The sequence below is a fragment of the Lagenorhynchus albirostris genome, chromosome 7, assembly GCF_949774975.1.
Source record: "Lagenorhynchus albirostris chromosome 7, mLagAlb1.1, whole genome shotgun sequence".
NCBI classification, from domain to species: Eukaryota; Metazoa; Chordata; class Mammalia; order Artiodactyla; family Delphinidae; genus Lagenorhynchus; species Lagenorhynchus albirostris.
Window position 1 is genome coordinate 33445585 of NC_083101.1, and position 13060 is coordinate 33458644.

The following is a 13060-nucleotide window of genomic DNA, read 5'->3' on the forward strand; positions in this document are numbered from 1 at the left end:
AATTTGATAATCGCCTTCTGTGGATGAGGCTGAGGGAAAGAGAAAGCAGAGATCAGAGGAAATGTTATAGAAGAGGTGACATTTAAGCTGTTCCCTGTAGGACAGATAATTGAAATCCAATTTAGCAACTCACTGGCACTTAAAAAAGAAGGACTAATAAAGGGAAAGATGGATAGATTTGACTACTGAGTGTAAATTAAAATATACACACACAAAATGTAAAAGCAAACAAACTGGGATATTTGCAGCAACTGTAATAGCCTGAGTTTGAATGCTGTACATATAATAGTCTTCATTAAATTCAATAAGAAAAGCATTAGAATACCACTCAAAAAATAAACAAGAGACATAAAAAAGCAATTTCTAAAATAGGACATACAGCTAGTTATCAGCCACATGGAAAAATGTTCAACCTTATGTATAACCAATGAATTCATTATGATTCCAGTTTTTCAGTGATAAATCATTAATAAATTAGATAGAAAGATGTTTTATTTCCGTCCGTTGATAAGAGTGTGGTGAGATTGGCCCTCTAATTATAACTGCCTAGTGGGTGTGTAAATTGATGCAATCCTTTTTGGAAATAAATATCAAGTCTTTAAAAGCTCACATCCTTTATCTGGGAAATTTCACATCCTAGACTCTATCCTACAGAAATAGCCTGAAATATAGGGGAAAAGTGCCAAGCACAAAGACGCTTGCAGAATAATATGACAATAATGACAAATTAGAAACAGTCTAAATGCCCCAAATTAAACATGATTCAGTAAATTATGCTATGTTCATATGCTAGAATATTATGCTGCTATTAAAAAGTTTACATGTTAAAATGTTTACAAGAAGTTTTAACAGGACGGTTAAATGCTTGTAGGATAATGTTAAGTGAGGGAATAAACAGTTCAAATGTTTATGTAGAATGACCTCAAGAATCTTTTTTTAAAACATTGCCGTGCATGGAAAAAGGATCGGAAGGAGCTAGACTACAACATTAATGATGGTTCTTTCTCCTTATTTTGCATTTTTAAAAACCTTCCCTTCAATTATAACTTGTTACTTTTGCACTAAGAAGGTTTAAAAATATTTTGCCTGTGTGTTTGTACCTTGAGTGAGAACTAAAGACCTCTGTTCCCTTAGGAAAGATCCTGGGCCCACAGCTCTGAGGTCCCCCCAGTAAAAGTGCTGTCTCTTTTGTGTTTTCAGCTCTCTTTTGCTGCCACCACGCCTGTTCTAGCAGATAAGAAAAAATACCCCTACTTCTTTCGGACGGTCCCATCAGATAACGCAGTGAATCCAGCCATCCTGAAGTTGCTGAAGCACTACCAGTGGAAGCGAGTGGGCACACTGACCCAGGACGTGCAGCGCTTCTCCGAGGTACACCCTGCTGAGAGGCACGATCTCACCTACCTCTGGGCAAGGGGCAAGACGGCTCAATCAGGGATGGGCTCTGACACGGGGCCTTTAAGCTGTTGAGGAATTCGATTGTGCGCGGGACAGGTGAAGGCCTCCAACCTGCACAGCTCAGGAGTGGAACCTTCTTTTCCATTGTGCCTTTCGGCTAAGTCGCATGGTCTGTTCCCTCACTGCCCCTGTAGTGTGTTGTCCTTGCTGCTGACCTATAGCGGCCATCTAAAATCACGAGGTGCCGCCAAGAGCCTTTCTCCTGTGAGGAGGGTTTGGGGAGGAGCTGGCTTGGAATGAAGTTTCCAAAGTCACTGTGGATTGGGTGGTTTTTCTGGTTTTGTTTTGTTTGTTTTAATGACTTACACATATACATCAATACTTGGTGTTCTGGGGTTTATTGTTGCAACAATAACAGCAACAAAAAAGCCAAATTATATATAGTAAAAAAAGAACAGGGCTGCTTTACCCAATCCCTCTAAATCCACTTTGTCTTCCAAGTGAAGTCCTGCTTTCCATGTAGTGTTCATCTGCCCAGACCTTTTTCAATATATTTAAACCCAAATGTCCTCATACTAGATAGTTTGCATTTTTCACTTTACAACAGATCTTAGAGATCTTGATTGACTTCGTTCTTATTAATGGGCCACGGTGTTGTGTCCCATGGATAGATGGTAATTTATTGAATGTTTACAGCTTTTTGATATCACAGCCAACACCTTCCCACCTAGGTGTGCATCTTTATAATAGATTTCTAGAAGTGGAATTATTGGGTCCTTTAAAATGTTGAGACATACTGACCTCCAGAAAGGCTGTTCCAATTTCTAGTCCCTCCAACGACATTTGAAAATTCCCATTTCCACATATCTTTACTATTAGCAAATCTTTAAGAAGTTTTCTCCACTCACCGGAGTGCAGAATGGTTTCTTGTTTTTCTTCCTAGTCTCTTTATAGTTCCTACTTTCCTATCTTCTCCTATGTGTGCTCTTGATACATGGAGCCTCCCAACAAGGTAAGACATTCCAGGTGTGCTTAGCAGCCCAAGAGAAAAAACACAACTGTGAGCCGATTTGGGGGGAAATGTATGAGGCGGGTGTCCAGGCAGACCTCAGTGAGAGGAGTCAGGGAGGACACGCCCCTTCTGCCAGTGTGGGGCGGGGGATGGGCGAGGAGAGCAGCGCAGGGCAGGGAATCACAGACCTGGTTTCCACTCCAGCTCTGCACTTACCTTTCTGAAGCTCTGCCCCGTTTCTCCTTTGGGAAGGAGAGGCCACTGCATGCTTTGGCTGTGCTACCTTGGAGAAGTCACCTTACTTCTCTGAGCTGTGGTTTCCTCCCCTATAAGATGGGGACAATAACCCTTCCCATGCCTATTCCTGCAGAGTTGTTGCCAAAATCAGATGAGTCATGAATTTTAAAGAGCTTTGTAAACTATAAAGTTTATGCACAGAGAGGGATGTTTTCAGAGGCGCTTGAAAAGCAGACGTGTTTGGCCCCACCATCTGCGGTCATCCAGACAAGGCCAGCTTTTCCCTGACAAGATGGTCCTGATCTTCCCACCTCTGTTTCCCAGGCCCTAGGGAGAGGCACAAGGGGAACTTCACCTCCAGTGGGAGTGACTCACTGCCAAACACTGGAGAGGCTTTTGCTGGAAGCCTGCCCTTTATACAGCAGCCACAGATGTTCTGAAATGAGTGTGAAACAGTTCAACGGGGAGGGTGGGGAGGGCCAGTCCTGTGGTCCCATTAACATGAGACTCTGCTGAGATTTGGAGGGACCTGCTTTTTTGCCAGGGGAGTCTTTGTCTGACAGAGTCTGAGGGGCCCTTAGAGACAGCTCCCCCAACCTCCTCATTGTATAGAAGGGGAAACTGAGGCCCAGAGAGGAGAAGCAACAAAGTTCAGGGTTTCAAAGCACAGGATTTCAAAGCACATGAAAGATTGTTGGCAGAGAAGTTAGGACTGAATCCTGGAGTCTGGATGCCTGGTCCAGACCTCCCATTGCTCCTTTCCATCTATAACTTCCTGCAGTCACATGGGAACTACCTGTGTGTAGCCTTGGAGGTTTGAAAAACCCCAAATCTTTGGTGTAAAGAGGATAAATGATCAGCCCCAATTTGGTTGAGTGCTTTATAGATTTCCAAACACTCTCACAGCTGGTTGCCCTGTAGGGAGGGGTTATGGTTCCCATTTTACAGATGAGGAAACTGAGGTCATGGAGGGTGGGTTCCTTCTTGCCCCAGGACACGTGCTGGTAAAGAGCCCAGCCCAGGCTGGAAGCCTGACAGACTATTGGTCAGTGTTTTCTCCATTACTCTGTCCTCACTGGGGTCAGGTGTTGGCAGTTTGGTACCACATCTCTTTGCCTGCACAGCTATGTTAGAGCCCTCAGCTGGGTTTCAGGGCATCTCAGCGGGAAACCTCTTTTCTAAGGACAGGATGTTGCTTGGTGGTATTGCTGGCAAGAACCCCTCTCAATTTAAATCTCTCAGCCCAGCTGACTCCTCTCTGTGCCCAAGGGCTTTGGCATCCCTCTTCTGATGTCTGGGCTGCATCGCTGGAGTTCAGGCCCTGGAAACTCGCCAGGGGCTAATAGCTTTTAGTGAGTGCAAAGGAAACTGGATTCCTTTTATGAAACTGGTCGATCAGCAGCATCAAGCACTTCTGTTCTGGACTGGTGCACTGGAAGGAATGTCAAATGAAAGCAATCCTGAAGTTGGAGGGGACGGGGGGGAGTGAGAGGCCAGGGTGCTGTGGCATCCACATGGGCAGTGCAGGCACAGGATGGAGGCAAGGATGAGGTGGCGATGAAGGCAGTGAGTAGGGGTGCCTGGCAGGACCAGCAGAGACAGCAAGAGGGCTGTTTGAGCCTCTTCTCCCAGCTCCAGGTTCTGTGCTCTACTAAGCCATCTTCACTGAGTTATTCTTTGCGTTCCTGATTCCATGATGCAACTAACCAGCTAAGTACTGTTGGACACATCACTCAGTCTCTCTAGGCCTAAGTTTCCCCTTCTGTAAGATAAGGGAGTTGGGTCAGTTGACCTCTAAGATCTCTCCTAGCTCAAGGAATCTGTGGTGAGGGTTTAGGGAGATCTGGTCATTGACCCCGATCCTGCCACTCCCAGAGGTGTGACCATGAGAATTACTGAGCTTTGTACCTCAGTTTCTTCCTCTTAAAAATGGGGATAATAATGGTTAACTCTAAGGGTGGTTGTGAGGATTACATATGTTCAGAAAGTTAAAGTGGTAAGAGGAGTGCCTGGCTCATAATAAGCACCATGCAAGGGGTGGCTGTTGTTTTTATTGTCATCTAGAGTCTGGTTCCTTACCCCATGGCTGGCTGCCATTCAGGAGCCCGGCTGTGTGGCGGGGTGTGGTGCCTGCCACGAGCACGGCTCCCCTTTCCTCCCCTCCTTCCAAGCCAGCTCAGAGACTCCCTGCCCAGTCACTGGTCCTCAGTGACCTCTGAGGACACTTCTGGGGCTGACCCTTCTACACCAGACTCTCCCTCAAGAGTTGGGACCCACCAAAGCCTTTGATCTATACAAGACCAAAAGGGCACCATCTGCAGAGTTTCCTCTTCAAAGCGCCTGCCCCTTCGGCCCTCCGCAGCTCTTTGAAGCCTTCTCTGCTTGCCAGGTTGCCATCTGCCCCACCAAAGGGGTTTCTGGTCACCTCCTCTCACGTTGCCACTTACACAGCTTGGGGGACATGCCCAAAGATGAGGGCAGGGGACCCTGTGCTTGCTTCTAATCAAGGAGTCAAACTTAGTAGAATCGTCAGCCCTTCCCTGCTGCCCTGAGCAGGAATGAGCTCCTTGGGGTGGCCGCAGAGACCCTTCGCATCCCCTGAGGCCTCCTTCTCTGTCTCATCTCAGGCACTTCCCCTTTGGTCCAGCCTCTTCTCCGTGCTGGCTCCTCTCTGTGAGGCGTCCTCCCCCACACCTGGTTCTGCATTCCTCCCCAGGCTGGGACAGGTGTGCCGCCTCTGCGCTTCTCTCCCCTCAGGCTTCACTCTGTACCAGCTCCTTGCACAGGGCAGAGAAATACCCCATCTGCTTCCTCATCGGTCACCTGCTGCCACTGGACTGGAAGGCCCCAGTGGACAAGAGCCTTTCTGTCCCCTCACCCTGCATGTAGCCTGGCGTGTCTGGGTTCACTAAGGATTTCAGTAAATCAATCTCTATCCATTAGGCCAGATTCTTAGGGGTGAATACAGTGATTTCCTTTCTGTGGCCCATAGTCTGACTGCAGCTAGGATGGTAAGATGGGGGTGAGAGGGGTGCAGAGAAGTCTCAGTCCCTGTCATGAGCCGCTGGGGCCATGGGGAAGAAGGGAGGCACTGGCAAAGTTGGGAAGTCACATTCCCACAGAACTCAGCTCAGGTCATTCTGTCATCTATTAACTGAGTCTTGTTTTGGATGTGACATTGTTTGTTGTTGGAGGATTCTTCTAGAGATCTCAGTGGAAAGTTCTGGGCTGGCCACTGGAACCAGCAGTGACCTGGGTCCTGCCATGTGGTTCTTCTGGGTGGCGTCAGTGTTGGGCATTGGGAATGAGCACACTGTAGTTTGTGTCTGAGTTATGTTTTTTGCTCTCTGTGATGTTCATTCTGAGTTGTCATCACTTCAGAATCCTCTCTTACCAGGATCGGGTAATCCCATCCTCTAAAGCAGTTCTTGCAGTCTGGTCCTGGACCAGCAGCAATATCAACACCTGGGAACTTGTCCACAGCAAATTTGAGGGCTCCACTGAATCAGACCCTCTTGGGTTTGAGAATCCCTGTATTGGAGGAATGGGAAGCCTTCAACTGAGGCCACTGTGCTCCTAGGCCCACTTTGTCAGAGAAAAGGGCCAGGCACACTGAGCCACCTCTGACCTCTGTCCTTGGCTTTCCTCTAGGCTGCAGGATCACCTGGGCCACCCACATACCTGCAGATCTTCTATCATTAGGAAGCAGGAGGGGACTCCTGACAGATCAGATTCTAATCCTGATGGTCCTAGTGCCCCACCCTGTGCCCCAGCTTCTATTTGAAAAACTTGCTGATGCTTTTAGGTGATTCGCTGTCGGCCCCCAAGTGAGAAACGTCCTCTCCATCTTAACGCTTTTACCTCCTGCTCTGTGAGAGACATGTGGGCCAGCCAGCAGGGACTGCTCCATATTCATCTTGCCCTCTCCCGGGTAGCTATTTGTGCAGCCTTTTTGGCGCTGAGGGGAGGGCTCCATTATTTCCCAGGGTGGTATGCATATGTGATGTGATTTTTGTACAGTTTTGATAGTTGTGTATTTATGTTATTATATACCAGGGGGGAAAAATTACTAGCCCATCAAAACTGAACTTCATTGATGTTCTTGTTTAGAATGAAATCTTCATTTAAAAAATGAGTCTGTTTAGAGGAAAATACTAAGCTAGCAAACACATACGTGGTGTGTGTACACAGTGAAATTGCCTCTAAGAGGGTATAGGAGGGACTGAAGTGTGAGGACCACTGAGATGGATGAAGCCATTTGGCTGCCTGTTCATTTAACAGATGGGGCTGGATGAGGGGTAGGGGGTAGTACTGGCAATAGACTTTTCCTTGAAGCCCTGGTCCAGTGCAGGTAGTCAATGGGAAAAACTCCAGGTCAAGGTCAAGAATTGGCCCTGCAGACCTTCAGACTTCTGAGGCCGAGATTCCACAGGACAGACTCTGAGGTTCAAGCAACACTTGTTCCTTCATGCGCATGCCCCCAGGTGGAAGTGCAGGCAACTATCAGGTGCTCTGCCCACCCATCCCTGCAGAGTGGGAAGACCCCACCTTGGTGAGAAACACCTTCCGTCAGGGCCTGCGGTTTCCAGTCCTTCTGCCATCCTGGTGGCAGCGTGTATACCTTTGCGGGCACATCCGGGGTTTCTTGTCCAGGGGTGGCTGCAGTGGCTGAGCTTTCTGAGGAAAAGGCAAGCTAAATGCCTTGGTCTGGCTCAGAGCTCTGCCTTTGGAGAGGTGGCCCACTACACTCCACCCTCCACTCTAGAACAGGGAGGAGATGGCGGACACATCCTCTGTAACGCTCCACAGCAGGTCTTCAGAGCCAAGCACCCACCCACCTCACACACCCCAACTCTTAAAAGAAAGGTGCTGCCCTCGACCCTGCTCAGAGAGGATGGGATGCTTGGCTGGGATCTATGGTGCTAGCCCCAGGGCTCATGCAGGGCCTGGGTGAGTGCCACACTCACTGCTCACCAGGGCTGTGACATCAGATATATCTCCACCCAGGCTGCGTGGACCCCAGAACACAGAGGTGAGTGAGGGCCCAGAAGGAGATCCTGGAGGCCTCTGGGGGGGGCGGTCCTGGCCATCCACCTCAAAGCCCTCACCAGGGACACTTCCTGGGGCCTCCTGCACAGTCCCTGGGCTAGGTTCCCAGAGCACAAGGTGATCCCCATGAAGCAGCTGTTGCACCGGGACCGCTGGGTAGGAAAATGTAATTATGACATCATCTACTGCCATTTATGGGGCACCTACCGTGTGCAGGCGATGACATTCAGTCGCCCAGCATGGTCTGTCTCCATTTGGAAGAACAGACTCACTCAGGAAGGATTAAGTCACTTTGCCAAGGCTTCACCAAGCGGTGGCAGGTATAGGTGTGAACCCAGGTTTGTACCTCCCCTTGTGGAGACAAGGAGGCCGTGGGCCTGGGCCAGTATCCCCCATCCATCCTGCCCAACACTCACCACAGGAGCAGGGAGGTAGGTATCTGGTCCAAGCAACCCATGTCTCAAGCAGAGCTCCTCACAGTCCCCCGGAGATTTCGCTGTGGGATTCTGCATTTAAGTCTTATGAGCTTCCCAGATCCCAAGTCTCAGAGCCCAGCACTGTCCCTCCACACCTGCTCCTACCAAGGTGTCCCAGGGGACTTTGTTTCAGCCTTGGCTAACAAGGCGGCGCATCTTGTCATGTGTGGGTCCCCAGAGCTATTCTGGTAATTCTGGCTGCGGTTTCTCCCCAAGGCCCATCTGCCAGGCTTGGGTAATGCCAGGGCTATGTGAGCAAAGGAGTAGAGTTGGAAGGTATGTGGAACCTTCAGGAAATTGTAAGTAGTTAGCGCTGGACAGTTCGGTGTGTAGGGCGAGAAGGGGAGAATGGGTTGGGGGAAGGAATGGTGAAGGCCCCACATGCCTCCATGTTTGGACTTCATTTGTCAGCAGTAGGAAATAGGGAGCCACAGAGGGTTTCAAATTGGCGGTGAGAGATGGTAGCAATCTTGAAGGCTGATTGGGACGAGCAGACTAGAGTCTGGGAAACCAGCCAGAAGGTTACTGCAGGAATTCAAAAGAAAAATAATAAGATTGTAGTTCATTTCTTACATAAAAAGTTTAAGTTCTCTTTGTTATTATTTTTTGCTTCTTTGTTTTAAAATACTCATTATTGTTTTCTAACCATAATATTGATATATACTCCATGCAGAAAACTTGGAAAACACAGAAGAACAAAAAGGAAAATTAAAAATTGGCCATAACTACCCAGTGAAAGGTCAACCTTAACATCTATAGGCATATAGATGTTACAGTTTTTTCAATACATATGAGTGAACTTGCATAAATGAATACATGCTCTTACTATAGAAACGGCTTCTTTAATTTAGCAACCCAATGGGAATGTTTTCCCTGGCCAGCAGCTATTCTCCACCACCGTGACTCATAATGGACTCTCGACTGTGGGCCTGGTGACCCCATGAATTGTCCCTGCCTTGGCCACAGCCTGATGTGTTTGGGGCTGCTTTTCTCCAGTCTTCTTTATCCCTGTGATCTGTTCCCTTCCTTTCTGTCTTCCAGTATAGTTCTGCAGGTAGTCTGTCCATTGATGGTCTTCTTAATCATTTTCCAGAACTGTTAGAGATTTTTGTTTTGTTTTTAATCTTTGACATTTTGAGGGATCTGGGATGGTACAGGAGGTATTCTCTGTTGCTGTTTTTTTCCAATAGCTGTTGAAAACTAAATATGGAGATAGTTGCAAATTTTTCCTGATTACAAACAACAATGCAGTAAATCCATACTTGTATATTTGTGTGAACATCTCTGATTATATTTCGAGGATAAATTCCTAGAAATAATGTGTGCACATTTTGGAACCTTTTGTACATGTTGCCAAAATGTCCTCCAGAAAGATCATACCAATTTAGAGTTTCTTAGCAGTATATGCGAGTACTCATTGCCAGCACTGTGTATTATTCTTTTTTGATCCTTGGCAATTGCTATTTTAATTTGCATTTCTTTGATTACTACTAAAATTGAATTTCTTTTTTACCAGGAATCGTTCTCATTTCTGTTTCTCCTTTCATAAATTGGCTGTTCATGTTATTGACACATGTTCCTGGTGGAGTTTTTCTTACTGATTTATAAGAGCTCTTTATAAAGTAAGGCTATCCGCTCTTTGTCACAGTTATTGCAAGTATCTCCCCATGTTTCATGTGACATTCAATTTTGTTTTTTATGTTATTTGATAATATTGAAAAATTTAATATCTAATATAGTCAAGTATAAGAAGACCATTTTTTTTTCACTTTTAAGTTTAGCTTGGCATTCTCTTCCCATCCCAAGAATTTCTGTAAATTCACCTACATTTTCTTCTAGTACTTTTATTACTTCATTTTTTAATTTAACCAGAATTTCAGCATGTGGCCTGAGATATCATACCTTTCTTTCTTCTGTCCTCATAATCATTCAGTAATTCTTCTGGCATTTAATGAATGCATCTTTTCCTGACCCATTTAAAATGCCTATGCTAAATTTTATCTTTAGAAAATAACATACTGCTTTTTTAAATATACACTTTCCAGTTCTGTGTAATAGAAATATAATATAAGCCACAAATGTGATTTTAAATTTTCTAGTAGCCACATTTTAAAAAGAAAAAAGAGATAGGGAAAATTAATTTTAATAATACATTTTATTTAATGCAGTATACCCAAAACATTATCATTTCAACATCATTTCAAATGCAGAGGAACCACATGTGGCTAATGGCTGTTATATTAGACTGTTTCTGCGTTTTAAAAGTTTTATTCCATTGATCTAACTATCTATTCTGAAATTGGCATCCCAATGTTTTGAATATTCCTTCTTTCTAATATAATTTTATGTGCAGTCCTGCCTTCTTCTTTCACAATTGTCTCTATGTTCACCCATTAATTTTTGTAAGGTTCCAAAAATGCCACTGGTGTTTTTATTTGAATTTCAGTAACTCCGGAATTAATTTAGGGGACATTTGACATCTTCATAATACTGAGTCTATCCATTCATGAACAAACATCTGTCCATTCAAAATATCTTGGGTCCTTAGTAAAACTTTGTCATTTTCTTCATGTCGATCCTTTCCATTTTATGTTAGGTTTATTTTCAAGTATTCTACATTTATTATTACTTTTGGGAATGGCATCTAATTTCCTTGACATTTTTTAAGTGGTTATTGCTAGAATATAGGAAACCTATTGATCAGTGTATTTACATTTTTTGACTGGCCATGTTGAATTTTTATTACTTCTGGTAGTTTTTCCTCTCTTAATTCCCTCGAGTTTTCTAGAGAGACAACAATACCATCTGGAGCAAGAACAAATTTGCTTTCTGTTTTCCACAGTTACACCATCTTTATCTTCATAATTTTTCATTGAGGAGGTACTGCAGAGTGGTTAGAACAGAAAAACTTCCTGGATTCCAGTTCTAACTCAGCTACTTACCAGCTAGGCAACCTTGGGTAAATCATTTAATTTTTCCATATCCCTGATAATGGGAACGTACTCATATTACCTCAGATGTTGTGAGTATTAAAATAAATTAATAGGGCTTCCCTGGTGGCGCAGTGGTTGAGAGTCCACCTGCCGATGCAGGGGACACGGGTTCGTGCCCCGTTCTGGGAAGATCCCACATGCCGTGGAGCAGCTGGGCCCGTGAGCCATGGCTGCTGAGCCTGCGCATCCGGAGTCTGTGCTTTGCAACGGGAGAGGCCACAACAGTGAGAGGCCCGCGTACCGCAAAAAACATAAATAAATAAAAAATAAATTAATTAATTAATACATATAAAGCACTTAGGTCTTAGAACAATGCCCAAAATAGCACCCGATATATTAGCTATTATTACTGTTATTATTATTGCCTCATTTACTAAAAATCCTAGTTTTGTATATATACATATATATATATATATATATTATTTATTTATTTATTTATGGCTGCATTGGGTCTCTGTTGCTGTGCGCGGGCTTTCTCTAGTTGCGGCGAGCAGGGGCTTCTCTTCATTGTGGTGCGCAGGCTGTGCACAGGCTTCTCGTCGCGGTGGCTTCTCTTGTTGTGGAGCACGGGCTCTAGGCGCGCAGGTTTCACTAGTTGTGTGGAGGCTCAGTAGTTTCGGCTCGCAGGCTCTAGAGCACAGGCTCCGTAGTTGTGGTGCATGGGCTTAGTTGCTCCGCGGCACGTGGGATCTTCCCAGACCAGGGCTCGAACCCTTCTCCCCTGCATTGGCAGGCAGATTCTTAACCACTGTGCCACCAGGGAAGTCCCATAGAGTTATATTTTAAAATAGTGATAATAGTGAATATTCTTGTCGTGTTCTTGCTTTAATGAGAATGCTGTTTGTAAGGTATGATGTCTGTTAGAAGAACAGATATTCCTCATCATGTTAAGGGACGTTCTATTTTTATTTATTAGCTGTTTGAACCAGATATGCATGATGAAAAATCAGATGTCTTTTTAGAATCTATATCAAAAGTTACGTAGTGGGCTTCCCTGGTGGCGCAGTGGTTGGGAGTCCGCCTGCCGATGCAGGGGACGCGGGTTCGTGCCCCGGTCCGGGAAGATCCCACGTGACGCGGGGCGGCTGGGCCCGTGAGCCATGGCCGCTGGGCCTGCGCGTCGGGAGCCTGTGCTCCGCAACGGGAGCGGCCACAACAGTGAGAGGCCCGTGTACCGCAAAAAAAAAAAAAAAAAGTTACGTGGTTTTTTTCTTTGCTCTATTAGTGTGACAGTTTCCTCGTGTTCATTCTATAATGCATCATTCATTTAACACCTCTTCATTTAGTAGCTAGCACACGTCGGGCACTGTTTTAGGCCCTGTGAACACATCGGTGAATGAAACAAAGTCCCTGCACTCAAAAGAGCTTGCATTCTAGAGGGGGACACACATGATAAAAAAAAAAAAAACAAGCAAATAAATGTATAATATATCAGATAATGGTAAGTGCTAGGGAGAAAAGTGAAGTGTAGGGTAAGGGGAGTAGGATATGCCATGGGGGGTGGGGTGAGGTCAAGGACAGCTTCAAAGATAAGGTGATATTTGAGTATATGCTTGCAGGCAGTGAGGGGCAAGTCATAGGATATCTGGTTGAACAGGGTTCCAGACAAAGAGAACAGCATGTGCAGAGGTCCTGATATGGGAGTGAGTCTGGTGGTGCTGGAACCACATCAGGGAGGCTATTACGGCTGGAACAGAATGGGTGAGGGGGAAGTGGAGCAGTTTTTTGTGGGGTTTGGGGGGATTTCTGGCCCTTACAAGACATTAGTGAGGACTTTGGCTTATACTTTGAGTCAGTTGAGAAGCTACTGGAGAGTATTTTGGGTTTTGTTTTTATTGAGAAGCCATTCACATAACATAAAATCAACCATTTTATCCATTTTATATTTTACAAGT

The 13060-nt window shown here is 45.4% G+C and overlaps 1 protein-coding gene across 1 annotated transcript in view; it reads left to right on the plus strand.

Annotated features, from left to right (window-relative positions):
- GABBR2 (gamma-aminobutyric acid type B receptor subunit 2) overlaps positions 1-13060 on the plus strand; it is a 365190-nt gene that overhangs the window by 141771 nt on the left and 210359 nt on the right. Inside the window, exon 3 of the mRNA XM_060154769.1 lies at positions 1201-1371. Coding sequence (XP_060010752.1) covers positions 1201-1371 — 171 coding nt within the window. The remainder of the gene's footprint in view (positions 1-1200; positions 1372-13060) is intronic.